This window comes from Nycticebus coucang, chromosome 14 (genome assembly GCF_027406575.1).
Source record: "Nycticebus coucang isolate mNycCou1 chromosome 14, mNycCou1.pri, whole genome shotgun sequence".
NCBI classification, from domain to species: Eukaryota; Metazoa; Chordata; class Mammalia; order Primates; family Lorisidae; genus Nycticebus; species Nycticebus coucang.
In genome coordinates this window covers 17269211-17294926 of record NC_069793.1, presented here as the reverse complement: position 1 = coordinate 17294926, position 25716 = coordinate 17269211, and the positions used below count along the sequence as shown (strand labels likewise).

Genomic DNA, 25716 nt, shown 5'->3' with positions numbered 1-25716 from the left:
TCAACTAATGAGATGAAAGTGCGTCAAATATTCTATGAAACAAGTGTATGGTGCCCCATGATCATATTGATGTACACAGCTATGATTTAATAAAAAAAAATGATAAAATAAAAATGCTCAATGGAGCCAATTACAAGCCAAGTTAAGAAGAAAATAACAGTGGAAGCCTTTGGGGACTATTCCTCTGATGGAAAATAAGGACATTTTTTCTTGTCAAAACAGTCTTTGAATGGGTATTGGACTATAGTTAAGGAATTCAATTAGTGGACTATATACAGTTATGGTTAGTTACATTCAGGCCTTGATCGTGATTGTAGAGCCTCGAATACAATCTAAAACTGTAGATTTCAGAGAATTAGAATGTCAATTTTATCTCTAGGGCTCTCTGAGCTTCAGGAATTCTGGGGCAGAGACTTTCTAACAGTTCAGAGTACAGACCTACTTCATGGTAATTTTGGGTAAGGAAATCAGGGAAGATATTCCTTTTCATTATGGTATAAATATTGTTTGCCTTTCCTAAATATTTTATTGCATGAAACTGATAATTTATTATTTAACTTCCTTTATAATTCTTCTTTTCCTATTATAGGCTTTTAACTAAGCTTGACAGTTAGCTTTTTCTTGGGAAGACTCAAGTCTTTTTTCTCTAGAGATCGTTCCAGGTAAGTCAACTGTTCAGAGTGATTACTTAATTTGAATTTGTTCCAACTATTCTAATTAATTCATCTATAATGAACTTCCACTCTCTCTGATTTCTAGTAATGATATAAAAATTTGTAAATTTTGTCTGCACATATACATGGAAGAATTATTTTCCTTATAAAATAACCCAAGATATTTTTGAAAACTCAATTTTCTCCCCAGGTTGGAGTATGTGCTCAGGTGGTATCTAATCCTCTAAGTGTTATGTTTTCTTCTTAAGTTCATCAGTGCTTGTAGACATTTGTAATTTCCTGTGGTAATATTGAGGGGGCCCAGAGAGATGCTTTCAATTAGGAAAGTGGTGGTCATAGGAATATGACATTTGAGTACTGAAACCTGAGGAGTTCTACTTTTGAGAAAGCTCTGTAATATTGGCTTAACCAAGAAGGAAGATTCCAGCAATTTTCTTGTTAGATATAGAACTTAGTAGTTAGGCAAATGAATGTTATAGTAAATCTTTGATGGAAGTTAGATACTTTTTAGTTGCTATACCGTAATTAACAGAGCAGAGAAAAACTGAAGTAACTAAGTTTAATGTTGCTAAATTTCTTTTTTATTTGTGCTAAGAAATATTGGGCCTGAACATGTTAATTTCTGCTGGTCAGGCCAGTCTTGCAAACCCAGTATTTTTGTTTTTCTGTGAAGAAATTTTTCCAGCAGGTGAGAATAATTCACCTACATTTGTACAGTAAATGTTGACATTATGTTTAAATGTCTTTATACTCAGGCATGCACTTTGGATGTTTGACACCTCTCTCAAAGACGGAGATAATGGGAAGTCTGTGTGGAAAAGTAAGGACTGTAGCCACTTGGATCTGTTCCTAGATTTAGTGATCATCCACACATTATCATGGGCTCTGTGATCACACATGAGGGATGAGGTAGGTACAGTTACCTTCAGTAAAAGAAGCATTGACTTTTAAGGACCACAGACAAGACCCCAGATGTTAGTTATTGAAACAACTGATAAGAGTTGCTCATTAATAATTCCTGTAATGTGCTAAAATATAGCTAGCATCTTAAATATCATATGTTTTCATTGAAGAAAATTTTTAATTGGAAAAATTAAGCTAGCAAAATACAGAAGTTACTCAGAATATACAAAATATATTTGGTATTATATTCAGCCTGATAGATATTTATTTTCCATTTTGCTAGTTAACAAGAGAAATATGTTATGCGTATCACAAATCAATCAATGGATTTCTCATCTCATGTTATGGGACATGATATTTTACATTATAATTATTTTTTGATATTTGTATTAGAAATTTTAAATCTGGTATTATACTAAGCATGTTTGTGCCTAAAGGAACAAATACGTTATTATGTTCTGGAAGCATGAAGTGTCATTTTGTATATGAACATAAAAATTATCCCAGCAATGTTTCAGCAGGAACAACACTTGGACATCTTTGCTGTCATGGAAAGATTTATAGGACTGTCATTTGAAAATATTATAGAGGGTTGTTATTCTTATGGGAATTTATCTTTTAAAAATGTCATGTTTTTAAGAAAAACATTAAACGATTTTTCTTCTTGAGAAGAGTTAATATAGTGTTTTAAGTGGAAGTCCTAGTAATACTATCTTAAAGTATTAGTCTTTGATGACTCAAACTAGACAGGGGGATAGTTTATATACCCTAACTTATAGCTAAATAGTTAAATTGCCCAATTGCCCAATTTGCCCAGGATAAATTTAGATGATTTGTCCTGGGGAAATTTATCATTGATGACTAAAGGGAGAAAAGGCACTAAACTTTTCAGAAAGTCCTGTGAAGGGAAAAAAGAGAATTGCTTTTGGACGACTTTATACCCTTATATTGTTCAACAGTTATGCTTTCATTGGTCTATTGCCTCAACAGTGATAGAACTGCTGAATTATGTGAATGAGATGTGTAGAATATTCATCACAGCTGGCTTCTAGTGACAGCTTAAACTCTTCCTGCACACGACCTCCCCCACTGTCAAATCTATGTAAATGGAATTCATCTTGTGGACCTGTGAAGTTTATTCATTCTGTAACTTTACCTAACTGTGAGTAACCAGAAAGTTTAGGTTTGTGTCTATATGTGTTCCATTCTTCTCGTCTCTGTAAGTTTGTACTTAACCATCAGATTCAGAAACTTTTAAAATTCAATGCTTTTGGCTTTTTGCATTTTTACAAGTTTTCTTCACTAGGATCTGGCCTGGGTTTTTAAATTATATAGATACAGGAAATTATATAGACACAGGAAAATTTCTCCTGAGTATCCTCAGGGACCCTCAGGAGGTTGGGCTCCCAGTACTTCATAACTAAAGGAAATCATTCTAAAGAAAAATTATAAGAGAATATTGACCTCACTTAATTATGCCATTAGTATCTTACTACTTGTAATATTCATTAATAAGTATGATTTCTTGTCTTTGATTTGGTCCTTCTTTTCTTTCATTTTTCTACTATGTGATGGGTCCAACTTTTCATGTGTTATTTGCAGACTTTTTATCAAACGCCATCCCAGCACAGGTAAAATTACTGCTTATGTGTACTTATACAGGCAATTCCTAAGATATATCATGTTCTTATGTCCTGAAAGAAGTTCATGAGTTATGGGTGTACTATTTGCTTTCTCCTGGAGAATGTCTATAACATTTTTCAAGCTGACCAAGATTGAGGTGCTGTGTTCCTATCCAGTGCTCACAGGGAAGCATCCAAGACCACTAACAACAGCTCTCAGTTATGGGGGCTTTAGCAGGTACCAGGCTGTGTTCTAGGCACATTGTTGTAATAAACAACAACCATGGGGGTAAACACTATGGGTATCCTCATTCTAAAATGCTAAAACCCACAGCTTGGGTTTTTTAAGTGGCTAGGAGTTACATAGTCAGTGGAGAAGCTGGGATTGTGGCTGAGGCAGTGTGGCTCCGGAATCCACCTTATTCTCCACTGTGCTGTGCTCTGTCTCCAAGGATGTCTTGTATCGTAAATAGGTACACCCTGAATGAGAAACTCACATTATTTCATTATTTCCTACTGCAATGATCAAATCTCACTTGCTACTGGCTTGCATTTTTAAATAACAGTGATAATCTGTGAGATTATTTAAGTATAAAAATATGGAAAATGAAAGGAAATGTCAGCAGAGCAGAACAAAGCAGGCTGCAGTAATAGGATGATTGATAGTTCAACTTGAAAGGATTCGGAGATTGTCTAGTTGAGTCCCATCATTTTCAAGAAGCTGAGACAGTCTTGTACTTACACTAAGAAAGAGATTGTCACATTGAACTTGGGAATTTTCCCATGAGGATTCCTCTCTTTTGAGTCTAGACACTGAAGTTGCACTCATAGCACGTAAAGAATATTATAAATAAACGATATGCCAGTGCTCTTTATCTGTATTTTTTATGTCTGTTTAATGCTGCCTCACTTCCTAGCAAATCCCAATAGTTCTGAAAAATAATGTTAGATACTGTGTGGTAGCTGGTGATAGGCACGAGTTAGATCAATTCAGCTCAAAATCACCTGCCAAAAAGTAGGATAATGGAAAAGTGTGGTAGGTATTGTAGTAAAAATAAAGATGTAATGAAGAGAATCATAGCTTCTTAAAAGGAAAAATCAGACCCAAAACTGTTAATGCTTTTTAGTTATTTAATACAAGTCACTATACAGTCTCTTAGTATTTCATAAGAGATTCATGAAGGCAGAATAGCCTTTTGGGTGTAAAGAATTAAAGATATGACTGTGGATTTCCATAGTATTGAGTGAGATATTTCAGAAGGGTTTATGTTGTTGTTCACAGATCATATTGTAAAGACAGCACAACTGCTCCAAATTTCAAAGAACTGCCTGTATGCCAATTTATTAATTTATAGTTTATCGTCACCACCAGAGAGTGGTGCTCTTGAGAGCAGGAACGCTTTCCCTGTTGTTTGTAGCTGATGTAGCTCTTTGAAATAAAGAGTTAGAGAATGTAGGAATGATTGTTTGGCCCTTATCTATTCTTCTTTATAGAACATATGCTAAAACTTAGAGATGGAAACTTTTAATTGTGGGCCTTAAAGAAAAACATGTAGAGAGAAGTGGAATTATTAAAGAAAATCCTTTGTGAGCTTTGGCAGAGCTACTCAGGAGACATTTAGTATATCCTAGAGCCATGTAGTGTTGTGATACAATGATGGGATGTGGATATGCGTCATGACACGGGTGTGTTCATAACCCTGTTCACAATTCCATTCTAGGCCCTGATCCGAGCTGTCAGCTCTGATACAAACCTTAGGGAAGAGTAATGAGAGAGAGAAGCAATGTTACAGAGTTCATCCTCCAAGGCTTCACGCAGGATCCTGATGGGCAAAAAGCATTATTTGTAATGTTTTTGCTCATATACACCGTGACGATGGTGGGCAACCTGCTCATCGTGGTGACTATCCTCAGGAGCCCCTCCCTGGGCTCCCCGATGTACTTCTTCCTGGCCTTCCTGTCACTCATGGACGCTGCTTATTCCTCTGCCATTTCACCCAAATTGATTGTTGACATGCTCTGTGACATAAAGACAATTTCCTTCCAAGCCTGCATGGGCCAGCTCTTTATAGAACACATATTTGGTGGAGCTGAGGTCTTCCTTCTGGTGGTGATGGCCTATGATCGCTACGTGGCCATCTGTAAGCCTCTGCACTATTTGACCATCATGAATAGGCGGGTTTGCATCCTTCTGTTGGTGGTGGCCTGGGCCGGAGGCTTTGTGCACTCTGGGGTTCAAATTGTCTTTGTGTACAGTCTCCCCTTCTGTGGGCCCAATGTCATGGATCACTTTTTCTGTGACATGTATCCATTATTGGAACTTGCCTGCACAGACACCTACTTTCTAGGTCTCACTGTGGTTGCCAATGGTGGGGCAATCTGCATGGTGGTCTTTATCCTTCTCCTCATCTCCTATGGAGTCATCCTAAGATCCCTTAAGACTTACGGTCATGAAGGGAGGCGTAAGGCCCTGTCTACCTGCAGCTCCCACATCACCGTGGTTGTTCTCTTTTTTGTTCCCTGTGTGTTCATGTATGTTAGACCTGTGTCCACTTTCCCTGTGGATAAATTCATGGCTTTGTTTTTTACAATTGTCACTCCCATGTTGAATCCTTTAATATATACGCTGAGAAATTCAGAGATGAAAAATGCTATGGAAAAACTCTGGTGTAAAAAGTTAAACTTAAGTGTGGATGAAATAAGAATGCCCTTCACACCGACCATGTTTGTTACCAGTTCTAAGGCAACACACAGAGAGTGAATTCTACGAATATACAATATAGTCAATTCAACTGTTTCTCTAGGACACTTCCTTTGATTTATCCAAAGTCAATTGCCTTTTGGGATTAGAATCAGTCTAATAGAGCAGTTCTTCTGAGACAAATAAATGGTATGCTAGTGTAATTAAAAATAAAATGAAGGTAATCTTGTAACTGCATTTTTGTTAGTTTATATTGAAATGGGACTTAGAAGCAAGTGGTTTATTCTTTTCCAAGGAGAAAACAAGGTATTTTTTGAAAATTTTCTATGTGCTTTCTCACCTTAATGAGAAAGCAATTTGCCTAATACTTAGAACAAATTTCCAGGACCAAAAGCGTGGGTTTTAAGTTTTAATGTTCATTATTGTATAGGCAAGCAGCATTTTGCAGCTGTGTTACGTATTTTGTGTTAAGTTTACTCTTGTTCCTCAGGTCAATGCCTAGGCATTTCCAGTTCAGGGTACTTGGTGGGCAGATGATATTGTGTTAAAGACACTGTCAGTGGGCAATTTTGTTGGATGAAATGTAGAGGACGATAAAAACAAATGGTCATTTTTGATTATGAGGGGGTTCACTTTGGTTTGTTTTTGTGATTCTCCTCAGTAGTTATCCTGTGCACTTTTGCCATTCTTTGAAGAACATGTAAATCTTTTTACTTTGTCTTCATGAATCTTTAGGTATGGGTAACAAATGTGTTGTTTTTCACAAAAAATGTGTACCCTAAACGTTATATTCAATTTAAATACCTATAGGCTTAAAAATGATGTGTGTGGTATAAATACGATTTTGATTTTCAATTTTATGAAAAAGTTTTCTCAAATAGCATCCATCTTGTACTTATCAGAAATCAGAAAGAAAACAGAATTGCTTTCTTTGTAATATGATGTCTCTGATACAATTTACATTTTTACAATAATGAATATTTTTGCTGTTTCTCTTTCTCCCCTGAGAGGTATTCCCAATGTGAAACGTATCCTTCTTCTTCCTTACTTTTGTTAAAATTATATTATATCTACATAATTTCTGAATTTTAATTTTGTCCACAATGTCAACTTTCTAAAATTTGATGATTGTGCTGCACGCCGCTTGAGTCTCATCATTTCTCCTGCTGTGTATTATTCCATGTGTGAATATCCACAGGTTCTGTAACTATTCACTGAGAGGCTATTTGGATTTTTTTCCAAGTTTTTTTTTTTTGCACATGGTACTGCTATGGAATTTCTGAAAGTAATTCTTTTGTGTTAAGTAGAATGTTTATATGCTCACTTTTACAGATGGTTTCAGTTTTCCCCAATGCTGTGTTGTAAGTGATGCACCTATGAGCGGGACATAACAGTTCCCTTGCTCTGTGTCCTTACCAATGCCTGATGTGAGATGTTTGGTGTTTTTGCTAATCTAGTGGCTTTAGCACCGTGAGGTCACAGCAGTTTTAATGTGCATTCCTCATTGCTAGGTAAGTTGAGCTTATTTTCACATGTTTATTGATTCCCCATTTTTTCCCCAGTCTTCTTTGAATGCATATTTACATCTTTTACCAATCTTTTGCTGGTTGTTTTCCATTATTCCTAAGCTATTGGAGTTCTTTAGGAGTCCTTTGCACTGAATCTCTGTTGTTTGTATTTATTGCAAAATATTTTCTCAATTTGTGATTTTCAATTTTTATAATGTTATCATTTCTTAAGACCTATTTCATGAATTGGTCTTATTTTTTTATGTTTTTATTCATTAATATTTATTCATTTACTAATTTTTTTAATTATCAAAGAAGTCTCCTTTTATGTAATAAGAATAGATGGAAATATATGCAAGGAATGTAAATGCTTCTAAAACCAACTATATGGAAATCATCCAGACTGGTCCCTCCTATTTCTCCTCATAGGCTCCCACTCAAGCCTTCTTCCTTCAAAGACTCAGAGAAAAAAATAAAAAATAAAGGCTAAGTGTGCAAGGAACGGTCGCCATTCATCCAGGGTAAGATCCCTGGCAGTGTTTCGAAAATAAGTTTATTAATCAAGACGAGGGTCTCCAGGAGGATTTTGAAATTAAAAAAATTTTTTTAATTTGATTTTTAATTAAAATCATAACTACATACATTTATGGGGTACAATGTGATGATTTGATATACAATATTCATTAGTATTTAAATTGACAAAATTATGTAGGTTTGTCATGCACATTTTGTTTTAAAAATTCACATTCAGGGCGGCATCTGTGGCTCAACGGAGTAGGGCACCGGCCCCATATGCTGGAGGTGGTGGGTTCAAACCCAGCCCCGGCCAAAAAACTGGAAAAAAAAAAACAAAACCCAAAAATAAACATTCATTGAGAGATATCTAAATTAAGCTACTTTTTTTTTAATTAAATCATAGCTGTGTACATTAATGTGATCATGGGGCACCATACACTAGTTTCATAGACCGTTTGACTCATTTTCATCACACTGGTTAACATAGCCTTCCTGGCATTTTCTTAGTTATTGTGCTAAGACATTTACATTCCACATTTACTAAGTTTCACCTTTACCCTTGTAAGATGCACTGCACGTGTAATCCCACCAATCACCCTCCCTCCGCCCATCCTCCCCCTTCCCTCCCCTCCCTCTCCCCCTTCCCTCTTTCATGTTTACGTGGATGGAGCTGGAACATATTTTCTTAGTAAAGTATTTCAAGAATGGAAGAAAAAGTATCCAATGTACTCAGCCCTACTATGAAACAAATTTATGGCTTTCACGTGAAAGCTATAACCCAGTTACAACCTAAGCTACTTATTACTTAAGCATTACTTCACTTATTTGCTTTTTTTTAAATGATAAGAACACTTCAAATCTACTCTTTTAGCAATTTTAAGAATAAAACGCATGGTTACTACCTATAGTCACTATGTTTTGTAGTATTCCTCTTATCTAGCTGAAATTTTGTATTGTTTGATCAAAATCTTCCTACTGTGCCACACCCTCTCAAGCTCCTGGTACTGATTATTCTGTTCTCTACTACCATGAGTTGAACTTTTTCAGATTCCATGTATAAGTGAGATCATGTGGCATTTACCTTTCAGTCTGGAGAAACAGGAACATTTGTACTCTGTTGGTGGGAATGTAAATTGGTCAGTCATTAGGGAAACATTATGGAAGTTCCTAAAAAGAATTAAAACAAAAAATAGAACTACCGTATGATCCAGCAATCTCACCTCTCAGTACATCTGAGACATGCATCTAAAAGACATGAAACCACTATCTTGTAATGATAATCTGCCTTTCTGTGCATCCTGAGGGATTATTCACAGTAATCAGGAGATGGAAACATCTTAAATGTCTGTCAACCTCTCTAGAGATGAGTGGATAAAGACAAGGTAATATGTATAATACATGTACACACATATACATGTCCAGTATGGTATATTATATGTATATATTTATGTCTCCCCATATGGTATTTATATCTATATATCACCAATATAGTATTTTTAACTAAAGTCACCATCTTGTACCTTACATTTCCAGAATTTATGCATTTTCATAACTGAAACATTGCAGCCTTGTTGCCTTTATACACATACATATACGTATATGTTTTCATATATATATGTACACACATATATCCTGCCATATTAGTCAAGCTTCAAAAGAGGAAATCTTGTCATTTATGACAACATGCATAAATCTGGAGGACTTTAATAATGCTTACAATTCAGTTTAATTGACAAATGTTTTATATTCTTATGGGGATGTTTTCGTATCATTTGCAACAACATAGATGAACCTGTAGGACATATGCTAAGTGAAACAAATTTAATTTTACTTACTTTTAAAATTTCATTTTTAAAAAAATTTCAGACCATAAAGAAGTAGACTTTTTTTTTCTTAAATCATAGCTGTGTACATTAATGCATTTATGGGGTACATATGCTACTTTGATATACAATGTAGAAAGCTTATAAACTGGTTAGCATAACCATTGTCTCACTCTTACTTATTTGTTGTGGTAAGACATTTAAACTCTACTCTTAATAGTTTTGAAATGTACCATTGCATTGTGCACATTAAGTGAGGTCCCCTCTCCCTCCTCTTTCCTCCTACTTTCTGGACTATAGTTGTGTTTTATCATTTGTATGAATGTGTAGGTGATTATATATTGGTTTCATAATAGTATTGAACATTGGATACTTTTTCTTCCATTCTTGATATACTTTACTAAGAAGAATATGTTCCAGCTCCATCCAAGTAAACATAAAAGATGTAAAGTCTCCATTTTTATGGCTGCATAGTATTCCACAGTATACATATGCCACAATTGGTTAATCCATTCATGGGTTGATGGGCACTTGGGCTGCTTCCATGACTTGGCAATTATGAATTGGGCTGCAATAAACATTCTGGCTCAAATTTCTTTGTTGTAAAATGATTTTTGACATACAAAAAGAAGGAATACTTCCAAACACCTGTGTGAAGAAACACCCTTATCTCCAAACCAAGAAAGGACCCCCCAAAGAAAGAAAATTATATATCAATATCATTGAAAAATATTCAATAAGATCCTAGCAAACAGAATTAAGCAACACATCAAAAAAATTATACACCATGATCAAGTTGGTTTTATCCTAGGGTTAGAAGGTTGGTTCAACATACATAAATCTATAAATATAATACATCACATAAATAAAATAAAAAACAAAGGCCATATGATTCCCTCAATTGATGCAGAAAGAGATTTTGATAATATCCAGCATCCTTTCATGATAGAACACTTAAGAAAATAGGCTTAGATGGGTCATTTCTTAAATTGATAGAGGCTGTCTACAACAAACTCACAGCCAATATCATACTGAATGGAGTTAAACTGAAACCATTTCCACTCAGATCTGGAACTAGACAAAGATGTCCATTGTCTCCACTGCTATTCAACATAGTAATGGAAGTCTTAGCCATTGAAACTGGGCAAGAGAAGGTGATCAAGGGTATCCAAATAGGGTCAAATGAGGCAAATTCTCACTCTTTGTGGAAGATAATGATTTTATACCTGGAAAATCTGAGGGACTCAACTTCAAAACTCTTAGAAGTGATCAACAAATATAGCAGCATCTCAGGACACAAAATCAACACTTAAAAATCAGTAGCTTTTATGTATAACAACAATAGTCAAGGTGAAAATACAGTCAAGGACTCTATTCCTTTTACAGTAGTGCCAAAGAAGATGAAATATCTGGAATTTACCCAATTAAGGGCATGAAAGATCTCTATAATGAGAATTATGAAACTCTAAGAAAATAAATAGCCAAAGATGTTAACAAATTGAAAAGCACAACATGCTTGTGGCTGGGAAGAATCAACATTGTTAAAATGTCCATACTACCCAAAGCAATCTGCAGATTTAATGAAATCCCTGTTAAAGGGCCATTGTCATGCCTCAAAGATCTTAAAAAAGTAGTACTTTGTTTTATATGGAATCAGAAAAACCTCAAATAGCCAATACATTACTCAGAAATAAGAACAAATCAGGAGGCATCACGTTACCAGATTTCAGGCTATGCTATAAATCAATAGTGATCAAAGCAGCATGGTACTGGCACAAAAATAGAAAGGTAGATATATGAATCAGAATAGAGAACCAAGAGATGAACCCAGCCACTTATCATCATTTGATCTTCAATAAGCCTTTCAAAAACAATTCATTGGGGAAAAGATTCTCTATTTAACAAATGGTGCTGGGTGAACTGGCTGGCCACCTGTAGAAGACTGAAACTGGTTCCCTACATTTCACCATTAACAAAAATTGATTCTCACTGGATAAAAGATTTAAACTTAAGACATGAATTTGTAAAAATACTAGAAGACAGTGCAAGGAAAACACTTGAAGAAATTGGCCTGGGAGAGTTTTTTATGAGGAGGACCTCCTGGGCAATTGAAGCAACAGCAAAAATATATTATTGGGATCTGATCAAACTAAAAACCCTCTGCACAGCCACAAACATAGTAAGTAAAGCAAGCAGACAACCTTCAGAATGGCAGAAGATATTTGCAGGTTAAGTTTCTGACAAAGGTCTGATAAGTGGACATGTTTGTTTATATCCTTTGCTTTAGTTCAGATTGAGTCAAAGTTATACATATGAGTGTGCCCTTCACTCACATAGTGTGCATGTCAACAATAGGTGTGAATTTACCAATCCCCGCCTTTGCCCCCTGCCCCGCTTGATTTTCCCTGAGATATGCTATATGCTTGAGTGTTGATCAATTAGTTCCAATTTGGTATTGAGTACATGTATTTGTTACTCCATTGTTAGGATGTTTCACTTAGAAGAACGGTTTCCAGTTCCCTCTAATATGTCACAAAGGATACTAGACTGCCATTTTTTATGGCTGAGTAGTACTCCATGGTTACTACATTTTGTTAACACATTCACCTTTTTGTGGGCACTTGAGTTGTTTCTGTATCTTTGCAATTATGAATTATGTTGCTATAGAGATTTGAGTGCAGGTGTCCTTTTTAAAAAATGACATTTTTCTCTTGGATTGCTGGATCAAATGATAGGTCTACTTTAAGTTCTTTGAGATATCTGTATACAATTTTCCATAGAGGCTGTACTAGCTCACTGTCCTACAGATAGTGTTTAAGGATTCCTTTCTCCCTATATTCATGCCATCTGTTGTTTTGGGACTTTTTAATATGAGCCATTCTCATTGGGCTTAGGTAATAATATCATTGTAGTTCTGATTTGCATTTGCCTAATGATTCTAATTATATCAATTAGAGATGTTGATATATATTTGTGCCTCTTTAAACACTCACCTATCAGGGACGCATAGTTTTTAGATGTGCTCTTTACCTCTTTGAAATAATACATAGGACATTTGGGTTTCTGGGGGTTAATCCATTTATGATGTTAATTAAAAACTGCCAACTTTTAGTGGAGCCCATGACATGATACAGATATTCACTCACTCATTCATACAGGTATTTATGTGACTCTTTACGTAAGGCATGTATGGCACAGAAGATCTGAGATTTAACTAAACATATGATGAGTTTAAGATGTTCAATGGAGCCAATGACAAGCTATGCTTAGGAAATACCAGTGGAAGCCTTTAGGTGCTGTTCCTGTGATGAAAAATAACAATTTCTTTTTGGTAGAGAAAGTCATTGAATTGGTATTGGACTAAAAAGAAAGAGTGAATTAGTGGACTAAATATTATTACAGTTACATCTGACACACATTAGGGCCTTGACCCATAGCATCTACTCCAATGTAAAATTGTAGAACTATGATTTCCTATCTTTCAGAGAATTAGCTCTGAAGTGTGTTCTGTGCCCGTTGGCTTCAGGGCTTCTGGGGCAGAGACATTGTAACAGTCAGAGAACAGCCCTCCTTTATGGGACTATGGGTGGGTAAGGAAGCCTGGCACTGCTTTTCCTTTTCCTCATGGTGTAAATATTATTTGCCTTACCTAAATATTTCCTTATGTGAAACTAATAATTTATTATTTAATTTACTTTAGTATTTTTCTTTTCACATTACAGGCTTTTTACTAAGCTTGCCATTTAGGTTTTTCTTGGCAAGTCTCAAATCTTTTTTCCCTAGGGATTGTTATAGGGAAGTCAACTTTTCAAGAGAGATTACTTGGTTTGAATTTGTTCCAACTTTTCTAATTAACTCATCTATGATAACCTTACACTCTTTCATTTACAAAGCTGATGATGTGATAATTTGTAAATTCTGCTGGTACATTTAAATGGAAGACTTAGTTTCTTTAACAGCGGTTCTCAACCTGTGGATTGCAACCAACAGGAACTATATTAAAGGGCTGCGGCATTAGGAAGGTTGAGAACCACTGCCTTATAAAGTAACTAAGGAGATTTTTGAAACTCAATTTTCTCCCCAGCTTGGAGCATGTGTTTAAGTGGGATCCAGTCTTCTACATGTGACGTTTTTCCTATTAGATCCATGATTACATGTAGAAATTTGTGGAAAGTCACAATTTCCACCAATTATATTGGGGAGATACAGGGAGACATTTTTAATGGGTAAAGCTGTGGTGATTGTGGTGTGCTGTTGAATGACCGAAAAACTAATGAGTTCTTCTTCTACCTGTGAGGAAGCTCTGTTATTGGCTCACCCAGCAAGTTATATTCCAGCATTTGCCTTGTTAGGTATAGAATTTAGTATCCAGATACATGAATGTTATTATAAATGCTCAAAGTCATGTGCTTTTTGATTGCTTCATGATAATTGACAGGGAATAGAAAATATTCAAGTCACTAAAGATTAATGTTGTTAAATTTCTTTTTTATTTGTGCCACCAAATTATGAGGTTGACCATTTTAATAATAGCTGCTATTAGGTCAGTTTTTATATAATCTTGTAATGATAGCAATTTTGTTTTTCTATGAAGAATTTTTTTCCTCAGGCGAGAATATCCATCCACCTTAGTATGGTAAATATTGAGTTCATTTTTAAGTATCTGTATATTTTAGGCATGCACTTTGGGTGCTTTGACACTCTCTGAAATAATGAAATAAGGAGAAGTCTGTGTGGAAATCTGGAAACTACAGCCACTTGACTATTTCAAGATTCACTGATCGGGCGGTGCCTGTGGCTCAGTGAGTAGGGCGCCGGCCCCATATGCTGAGGGTGGCGGGTTCAGACCCAGCCCTGGCCAAACTGCAACAAAAAAATAGCCGGGCGTTGTGGCGGGCGCCTGTAGTCCCAGCTACTCGGGAGGCTGAGGCAGGAGAATTGCTTAAGCCCAGGAGTTGGAGGTTACTGTGAGCTGTGTGATGCCACGGCACTCTACTGAGGGCCATAAAGTGAAACTCTGTCTCTACAAAAAAAAAAAAAAAAAAAGATTCACTGATCATGCACTGATTATCATGTGTTCTATGTTCACATGCAGATGGACGGGGTATGTGCCCCTTCAGTGAAAGAAGCATTGATTTCTAAGGACCAAGGACAAGACTCAAGACGTGAGTTCTTGAAATGATTGAGAAGGGATGCTCATTGAAAATTCCAATAATGTGCTGAATTATAGGTTATGTCTGAAATAACTTATCTGTTCATTGGAGGAATCTGAATTGGAAAATTTAAGGTAGCAAAACACAGAATTTAATGAGCATATACAAGGTGTATTTGGTGGTAGTATACAGTCTCATAGGTGTTAATTTTCTATTTGTCCAAATAAGAAGTGGAACAATGTTGCATGTTAATGTATAAATTATAATCAAATAGATTTACATTCTTAGTTTTACCTTAAAGATACTTGGTATCATATGGAATTTTAAATTCTTTAATACAAGTGTACCTAAAAGTGATTTTAGTGATTGTCTAAATAATTTTATTATTTATTATCTATATTTTATTATTATAAAATTATTAATAGATTGTCTAAATAATTTTATAAATCACTTTTAGGTACATTTGTATTAAAGAATTTAAAATTCCATATGATACCAAGTATCTTTAAGTATAAAGGAAAAAATGCCTATTATATTCTGGAAATTTGATATGACCTTATATGTATGAATCTAAAAATTATCCAACCAAACATGTCATAGATGGAATCCCAGAAAAAAATGGCACTTGAACATTACCTTGTCTACTGTGATTTGAAATGGTTTATAAGATGGATTTGTGAAATCTAGAGAGTATGTTTTCTATTATGGCATTTTATCTTTTAAAAATGTTATGTAGGAAACTATGTTGAAACATTTTTATTTTAGAAAAGTGTTAACAGTGTTTTAAGTGGAAATCCTAGTAATAATATTTTGAAATATTAAATCTTTGATGACTTAAACCATAAGTATAGTGTATGTATGATAATTTATAAGTAAATTATATTTGCCCTATAAAAATTTTATTCTAGTAAAATCTATCATTGATGATTAAAGAGGGAAAAACACTAATCCTTGCAGAAAGTAATAGAGGGAGAAAAAGAGAATTGATTGTAGAAGACTTTATTTATTTATTTTTTTGCATAGGAATTTGTTCATAGTTTATTTTTTTATTTTTTATTTTTTTATTAAATCATAGCTGTGTACATTGATATGATCATGGGGCATCATTCACTAGCTTCACAAACAGTTTGACACACTTTCATCACACTGGTTAACATAGCCTTCCTGGCATTCTCTCAGTTACTGTGCAAGACACTTAACATTCCACATTTACAAAGTTTCACGTATACCCTTGTAAGATGCACCACTTGTGTTCTTCAACAGTTATGCTTTTATTGGTTTATAGCTTCAACAATGACAGAAATGGTGAACTATGTGAATGAGATGTGTGGAATATTTTTTTTTTTTTTGAGACAGAGTCTCACCATGTCACCCTTCGTAGAGTGCCATGGTGTCACGGCTCACAGGAACCTCAAAGTCCTGGGCTCAAGTGATTTTCTTGCCTCAGCCTCCCAAGTAGCTGGGACTACAGGCACCCTTCCACAATGCCCAGCCATTTTTTTGTTGCAGTTGTCCTTGTTGTTTAGCTGGCCGGGCCGATTCGAATCCACCATTCTTGGGGTATGTGGCTGGCACGGTAACCATTGTGCTATGGGCACCCAGCCAGATGTGTAGAATATTCATCACTGCTGGCATCAAGAGAGAGCTCAAACTCTTCCTACACATGACCTCCCCCACTGCCAATTCTTTGTAAATGCACTCATCTTTTGTACACGTGCGGTTTATTAATTCTGTAATTTTGCTCAAGATCAAATAACCAGGAAATTAAGGTTTATATATGTAGTTTTCCCATTCTTTTCTGTTCTTAAATTTGTCCTTAGTCAAATCTAGATCTAGAAACTTTAAAAAAAACCAATGCTTTTTTCTTTTAGATATCCACTGTGGCAGGAGAGATTAAAGGTATGACAGTGGATTTCCAGAGAATTCAGTGAGGTATTTCAGCAGAGATTATATTTGTTCCTACATGGGTCATATTGTAAAGATACCACAAATGCTCCAAATTCAAAGGACTGAATCTATACTAATTTATTTATTTGTAGTTTATTGTCACTGCCAGAGAGTAAGCACCTTCAGTGCAGGAACACGTTCCCTGATTGTAGCTGATGCTTGCACCATGAACTAACATATTTACTTGATTTATTTATAATTTGCCTATGATCTATATATCTCCATTTGTTTAAGCCTCAGTGAAATTCTCTTTACAATTTTTAGTTTAAATAGCTTTCTATGTAGAAGCCTTGCACATATTTCATTACATTTTTTTCCAATGCACTTGATACTTTCATGTTACAGACATTTAAAAACATTTCCATTTCTTTTTTTCAAATTTTAGACGAACATGAGGGTACATATGATTAGGTTACAGTACTTGTGTTTGTAAGGTAAAATTTGAATGGTAGTTGAATCCCTCGTCTATGAAGTGTGCCATATACCAGTGCATTGTACCTGTTGTTTGTAAACATCCTAAAGAAGTGACATCATTTTAAAAAAGTTATATATTGTAGATGATTATTGGGTTCTTTAACTATAATTCTCTATAGAATATGCATTAAGAATTAGAGATAGAATCTTTCACGTATAGGCCCCAAAGAATACCAGGGAGAAATGGAATTGTGAAGAAAGGTCTATTGTGAGTTTAGGGAAGGACTCAATTGATACATACAAAATGTATATGGTGGGTAAACCACTGTTGAAGATATGAAAAAGATGGGCTCCAAGACATTGTGGATGTGTTCACAGCCCTGTTCACAATTTCATTCCAGGTCCTGTTCACCTGAGCTATCAGGTCTTTCATAAAGTTTACAGAGGAATAAATGGGAGAGAGTAACAATGTCACCGAATTTGTCCTCCTGGGACTCACTCAAGATCCTGATGGGCAAAAAGCATTATTGGTAATGTTTTTGGTCACATATGCTGTGACCATGGTGGGCAACCTGCTCATCGTGGTGACTATTATCAGGAGTCCCTCCTTGGGCTCCCCAATGTACTTCTTCCTGGCCACTCTGTCACTTATTGATGTTGTTTATTCCACTATCGTTACACCCAAATTGATTGTAGACTTACTCTGTGATAAAAAGACGATTTCCTTTTCAGCCTGCCTGGGCCAGCTCTTTATAGAACACTTGTTTGGGGGAGCTGAAGTCTTCCTTCTGGTGGTGATGGCCTATGATCGCTACGTGGCCATCTGTAAGCCTCTGCACTATTTGACCATCATGAAAAGACAGGTGTGCATCCTTCTGTTGGTGGTGGCCTGGGCTGGAGGTTTTGTGCACTCTGTGGTTCAAATTGTTTCTGTGTACAATCTTCCCTTCTGTGGCCCCAGAGTCATTGACCACTTCTTCTGTGACATGTACCCATTACTGGAACTTGCATGCATGGACACCTACTTTCTAGGTCTCACGGTGGTTGCCAATGGTGGGGCAATCTGCATGGTCATCTTTATCCTTCTCCTCATCTCCTATGGAGTCATCCTAAACTCACTGAAGACTTACAGTCAGGAAGGGAGGCGTAAAGCCCTGTCTACCTGCAGCTCCCACATCACCGTAGTTGTTTGCTTCTTTGTTCCCTGTATTTTCATATATGTTAGACCTGTGTCCACCTTCCCTATTGATAAATTTATGACTGTATTTTATACAGTTATTGTTCCCCTGTTGAACCCTTTGATATATAGCTTGAGAAATTCAGAGATGAAAAATGCTATGAAAAAACTCTGGTGTAAAAAGTGAACAGTAGATGGAATAAGAACGTCCTTTAATTAAAAAAAAAAAAAAGAAAAAGAACGTCCTTCACATTGACCATGCTTATTACCAGTTCTAAGGCAACACACAGGCAGTAATTCTAATGATGAATAATGTAGTCAATTGAATCAGTTCTACGGGGATACTTCTCTTCATTTGTACAAAGTCATCAGAATTGTGAAATAAGTTATCTTTTGAGGATAGAATTAATCTAATGTAAAAATTCTGCAGGATGAGTAAAAGGCACAGGTATGCTATTGCAAGTAAAAATAAAATGAAGCTCATCTGGCATCTGTATTTTTTTAGTGTATATTGAAATGCACTTAGAAGAAAGAGTTTTATTACTTTAAAGGGGTAAAGCAAGGTTTTTTTTTTTTAAATTCACTATCATTGTCATTCCTGAGAAAGTAATTTGTCCGTTATTTAGAGCAAATTTAATGTGCAAAATGGGTGGTGTTTTAGTCTAGATATTCATTATTCTATCAGCAAAGCAGATTTCTGTAGTTGTGCTGTGCATTGTGTCTTAAGATCACGTCTGTTTTTAAGTCACTGTCTATGCATTTCCAGTTCAGGGTACTTGGCCAGCAGATGATATTGTTGTTAAAGATGCTGTCGGTGGATCATTTTTTTGGCTGAAAGGTGGATGGTGAAGAAAACAGTCTAGTTCTTGATTATGAGACAGATAATTCATTTTGGTTTATTTTCTGTGAATTTCCTCAGAGTTTATCATGTGTACTTTTGCCTTTCTGATAGTTCATGTAAAACTTCTTACTTTGTTTTCCTGAATGTGCAGATGTGGGTAGAGAAATATGTTGTTTTGCATAATCAATGTGTTCCCTAACTGTTATGTCAATTAAAATCCTATAGTTAGAGACTTAAAGATGATTTGTTGTGGTATAAATACAATTGTTTTCCAATTTTATAAAATAATGTATTTTTTTCTCATTGGTAGCCATCTTGAACATCACAAATCAGGAAGAACATAGAATTGCTTTCATTGTAACATATAACATTATCTATCCCGTTTCCCCCCAAATAAGACATCCTCAGAAAATAAGACCTACTCGCAGGAAAGATAAGACGTCCCCTGAAAATAAGACCTAGTGCATCTTTGGAAGCACACCTTAAAATGAGACACTGTCTTATTTTCGGGGAAACAGGGTATGCTTTGTTACTATTCACATATTTAAAAAATAAAATTTTATTTTTAATAAAAAAATAAAATTGTGTGTATCTTTAACATATACAACTTGGAGTTACGTGATACACATAGATAATAAAACTATTAGTATTTTAAAACAAATGAATATTTCCATCACTTCACACAGTTAATTTTTGGTTTGTAATAGGAGCAGCTAAAATATACCCATGCCACCAGCATAAATCCCACATATGGCTCCGTTTTTGTTACCTATGATACTCATGATCTGTATCAGTCAGAGAGTACGAAGTAGTAGATCCAGATATTAGGATGAAGAAGTACAGATTTAATGTGCAGAAAGTGTACTTTCCTCAATAAAGAAGTATTTTAGAACTCTTACTATCTTAAAATTTTATTATTTTCATGCCTACTCAATCATATCTGTAATTTACTTGTAAATTTTGTACCCTTTTACCTGTAATATTATCAACAGTAACTACCTGTTTGTTCTTCCCAGATGCTGCTTCTCTGCATCCACCCAGAGGTAATCTCAAAGCTGAACTTATCCTTAAAATATATCATTCAGATTTTCTTATTCCTTACTTTTATTAGAATGTTTTATAGTACATAGTTTTCTGAATTTTAATTTTGTCCATGATGTCACCTTTCTAAAATTTGATAATGATGCTGCATGCTGCTTTGGTCTCACCATTTCCCCTGCTGTGTATTATTCCAAGTGTGAATGTATCACGGGTTATGGAATCATTCAGTCAGAGACCATTTCATGGATTGTTTGAAGTTTTCTTGGCACATAGTGCAGCTATGGACATCCTGAAAACAGTTCCTTTGTTTTAAAGAGAATGTTTATACTTTCACTGTTACAGGTAGTTTCAGTTTTCCCAAATGCCGTGTTATGAGGAACATACCTCCCGGCAGGGCATAACAGCTCAACTGCTGTGCATTCTTTGCAGTATTTGATATTGTAAGATATTTGACCTTGTTGCTAATGTATTTCTTTAATACTGTGAGTTTATTGCAGTTCTAATTTGCATTCTTTTTTCTTTTTTTTTTTGCAGTTTTTGGCCGGGGCTGGGTTTGAACCCGCCACCTCTGGCACATGGGGCCAGTGCCCTACTCCTCTGCACCACAGGCGCTGCCCCTAATTTGCATTCTTTATGGCCATTGAAGTTGAGCATATTCTCGTATGTTTATTGGATTCCCTTTTTTTGTTCCAGCATTTGATGAAATTTATGTCTTTTACGAATATTTTACTGACTGTTTTTATTATTATCAACTTATTGGAGTTCTTTAGGAATCCTGTGCACTACATCTTTTCTATTTATATGTATTGCGGAGTATTTTCTCAATTTTAAATTTTCCAATTTTATATTTTTATCATTTCATTTGATTAATAAAATCTTATTTTTTGAATCTTTTTTATTCATCAAGTTTTAAGTTGACATATAAATATTATGTAGATATGTTATGTACAATATTTTGTTTTAATGTTATAGGATACACATTGATGGTAAAACTGTTAGTATACTAACGTCACAGAACTTTGGGAAATAGCTAAATCAAGTTGTTTAACATGTGCATTACCTCAAAAGTTTATCATGGTTTTGTGATGCGAATACTTAAAATCTATTCTTTTAGCAATTTTCAGGAACAAAATACATGGTTATTAACTATAGTTACCAGGTTGCACAATAGATCTCTTGAATTTATTCTCCTATCTAGCTGAAGTCATCTCCTGGTACTGAACAATCAATTCTTCACCACTGTGAGTTGAACTCTTTGGGTTCAACATATAAGGGAGATCATGTGGTATTTGCCTTTCAGTGTGGAAAAAAGGGAACATTTGCACTCTACTGGTGGGAATGTAAATTAGCAGAGTCATTAGGGAAACACTATGCAGGTTCTTAAAAAATCAAAATGAAAAATAGAGCTACCGTAAGGTCCAGCAATTCACTTCTTGGCATACATCCAAATACCTGAAATCAGTATCTTGAAGAGTTATCTGCTCTTGTGTGTATACTGAGGCATTATTCATAATAATCAAGATATGAAACTATCATAAATGTCTATCAGCCTGTCACCAGATGAATGGATAAAGACAACATTATGTATATAGTCTATGTAGATACGTATACATGTCCAATACGGCATATTATATGTATGTATGTATATATATCTCTATATCTCTCCCTATATATGTAATTATATATATCTCCCTATATGCACAATTTATATATAAATATGGTACATACAATATATTCCAAATATGGTATTATGAACTATAGTCACCATGGTGTACATTATATGTCCAGAATTCATGCATCCTGCATAATTGAAATTTTGAACCCATCACACACACGCACAAACACACACTCACACACAAACATGGATATTATTCAGGATTAAAAATAGGAAATCTTTTCATTTATGACAACATGCCTAAACCTGGATGACTTAATGCCTATTATTACTTTAATTGATAAATAATTTTATGTTCTTATGGGAATGTTTTGATATCATTTACTACAAAATGGATGAACCTTAGGACCTTATAATAAATGAGATGACTTCCTGAATGGACATTTGATGTATTGGTTTTTGTGTGTTTCCTATATAGTAATAAATGCAAATTAATTTTGCCTGACTATTCCAAGATTGGTATATGGTCACTGTCATTCATCTCAAAGTATTTTCTAGCTTCTGTTGTTATTTTACCAACGAGTTATTTCAAAGTTATTTGCTGAATTTTCAAACATTGAAATTACCTGGTTAATTTTAGGTTTTAATTTCTTAGCTTGGACTCTGAATGTTCAGGAATATACTTTATGATCATAATTCTTGGGAATTTGTTGAGCATTCCTTTGTGGACAGCATATGATTAACTTTGAAAAATGTTCCGTTTTCACCTGAGTAGGATGTGTATTTTCAGCTGTTGACTGTGCTTTCCTCTGTTATATCAATAGGGGAAGTTTTTTATTGGTGGTGTTGTCTTAAATAACTTTATGAATGTTTTGTGTGCATTTTCTTGCATTTACTGAGTATTTTGCTTAAATTATCCTATTTATTTATTTATTGCTTTGTCTATTTTTCCTTTTTGGTCAGTCTATTAGAAAAATCTTATGAAGCTGTGTTTTCAGCTGTATACCAATTTGTAATTCTTACACCTTCTTGCTACTTACCTTTTGCTATTGCAAAAAATTTATCCCTGGCAACGTTTCTTATCTTATAGTGTATTTTTATCTGATGTTAGTATGGAAACTATTGTTTTGGTTAGGGTTTATGTAGTTTATTCTACTCTTTTTACCTTTTTTATTTTTTAGGTTGACCAAACAAGCCTGTTTTATTTTTTCTCTTTCAGTGATTACTTGTTAGCTCCTTCTGGAATATAGCTTATTGTATAAAATACCTCCTGATTTTCTTTCTTTTTTAAAAATTTATTTATTGTTGGGGATTCATTGAGGATACAAGAAACCAGGTTACACTGATTGCATTTGTTAGGTAAAGTCTCTCTTACAATCATGCCTTGCCCCCAAAAGGTGTGGCACCCACCAAGACCCCACTCCCTCCCTCCTTCCTTCACTGTGCTCTTCCTTTCCCCCACCGTATCATTGTCATTAATTGTCCTCATATCAAAATTTGAGTACATAGGATTCATGCTTCTCCATTCTTCTGATGCTTTACTAAGAATAATGTGTTACACTCCATCCAGGTTAATACAAAGGATGTAAAGTCTCCATGTTTTTAAATGGCTGAATAGTATTCCATGGTGTACATATACCACAGCTTGTTAATCCATTCCTGGATAGGTGGGCATTTAGGCTGTTTCCACATTTTGGTGATTGTAAATTGAGCTGCAATAAACAATCTAGTGCAAGTGTCCTTATGATAAAAGGATTTTTTTCCTTCTGGGTAGATGTCCAGTAATGGGATTGCAGGATCAAATGGGAGGTCTATCTTGAGTTCTTTGAGGGTTCTCCAGGCTTCCTTCCAAGAAGGTTGTACTAGTTTGCAGTCTCACCAGCAGTGTAAAAGTGTTCTCTTTTCTCTACATCCATGCCAGCATCTGCAGTTTTGAGATTTTGTGATGTGGGCCATTGTCACTGGGGTTAGATGGTATCTCAGGGTGGTTTTGATTTACATTTCTCTAATGAATAGGGATGATGAGCATTTTTTCATGTTTGTTAGCCATTCGTCTGTCATCTTTAGAGAAAGTTCTATTCATGACTCTTGCCCATTGATACATGGGATTGTTGGCTTTTTTCATGTGGATTAATCTGAGTTCTCTATAGATCTTAGTTATCAAGCTTTGCCTGATTCAAAGTATGCAAATATCCTTTCCCATTGTGTAGGTTATCTGTTTGCTTTGGTTGTTGTCTCCTTAGCTGTACAGAAGCTTTTCAGTTTAATTAAGTCCCCTTTGGTTATTTTTGTTGTTGTTGCAATTGCCATGGCAGTCTTCTGCATGAAGTCTTCCCCCAGGCCGATATCTTCCATTGTTTTTCCTATGCTTTCTTTGAGGATTTTTATTGTTTCATGCTTTCAATTTAAGTCCTTTCTCCATCTTGAATCAATTTTTGTGAGTGAAGAAAGGTGTGAATCCAGTTTCAGACTTTTACATGTGGATATCCAGTTCTCCCAGCACTATTTATTGAATAGGGAGTCTTTCTCCCAAGGTATGTTCTTGTTTGGTTTATCAAAGATTAGATGGTTGTAAGATGTTAGTTTCTTTTCCTGGTTTTCTATTCAATTCCAAATGTCTATGTCTCTATTTTTCTGGCCAGTGCCATGTTGTCTTGACCATTATGGCTTTGTAATACAGCCTAAAATGTAGTATGCTGATGCCCCCAGCTTTGTTTTTATTACTAAGAACTGCCTTATGTATACAGGTTTTTTTTCTGTTTTCATACAAAAGGCAGAATCATTTTTTTCCAAATCTTGAAAGTGCAATGTTAATATTTTAATAGGGATGACATTGAATAGGTAGATTGCTTTGGGAAGTATAGACATTTTAACAATGTTGATTCTTCTCAGCCATGAGCATGGTATGTTTTTCCATTTGTTAATATCCTCTGCTGTTTCCTTTCTTAGGATTTCATAATGTTCTTTATAGAGGTCCTTCACCTTTTTTGTTAGGTATATTCCTAGGTATTTCATTTTCTTTGAAGCTATGGTTAAAGGAGTTGTGTCCTTAATTAGCCTCTTCATCTTGACTGTTATTGCCCTATACAAAGGCTACTGAATTGTAGACATTGATTTTATATCCTGACATCCCATTTTATATTTTGACATCCCAGCCATTTGTTTATGAATGGCATCTTCAGGTGTGTCTGCCATATTGTTTTTTGTGGGAGTTGATCTACTCTGATTATTCATGTTAACAGAGTTTTTCTGCTGATTCTCCCCATGATTATTTTACACCATTTGGCTAGATGAGCAGATAAGGTGAAATTGGGTTGGAGGGCTCCTGGAGTAGTGATTAACCAGACCTTTGCCCAAGAGCTGTGACTGGTGTCTGTACCTTTTCTCCTAGAGCTTTGCAAAGGACCCACACAGTGGTATGGCCTGAGACACTGGGGACTTGCTTAGTGTGGTGGGGCTAAGTGGCTTTGTCTTGTTTTCAGCTGGTCTCTGTCCTACCCTAATGAATCAGTTCCTTGAAGTCTCAGCTGTGGAGAAATACCAGCAATTAAGTCACCATGGCCCCCACGGGTGACAACTGGAAAAGGAAAATCAAACCTTTCCACAACCACACATCCAGGGTACCACTTTGGATAGTCCTTGGGTGAGTGGTTCAGTTAAAGAGGTCCAAATCAATTGTCCCAGTCAGACCCAGTCTCAAGTGGGAGAGTTCAAAAGGTCTCCAGCAACTTGGTAGCAGTGGTATGCTGGCAGCTCGAGTATGACTCGTTTGGGTGCTCTT

At 35.4% G+C, this 25716-nt stretch overlaps 2 protein-coding genes across 3 annotated transcripts; both read left to right on the top strand.

Annotated features, from left to right (window-relative positions):
- The first annotated feature begins 4967 nt into the window (after positions 1-4967).
- LOC128564354 (olfactory receptor 4A5-like) lies at positions 4968-5960 on the top strand. The gene has a single exon (XM_053559853.1). It carries the CDS (start codon positions 4968-4970, stop codon positions 5958-5960), a length of 993 nt encoding a protein of 330 aa, XP_053415828.1.
- Positions 5961-17713: 11753 nt separating this feature from the next.
- Positions 17714-18735, top strand: LOC128565296 (olfactory receptor 4A5-like). 2 transcript variants are annotated; one of them, XM_053561650.1, is made up of 2 exons: positions 17714-18621; positions 18672-18735. In XM_053561650.1, exons 1-2 carry the CDS (start codon positions 17714-17716, stop codon positions 18733-18735), a joined length of 972 nt encoding a protein of 323 aa, XP_053417625.1. The 2 variants fall into 2 exon arrangements, with proteins under 2 accessions (XP_053417625.1, XP_053417627.1); XM_053561652.1 differs by lacking the exon at positions 18672-18735 and having other exon boundaries at positions 17714-18625.
- Positions 18736-25716: the final 6981 nt, after the last annotated feature.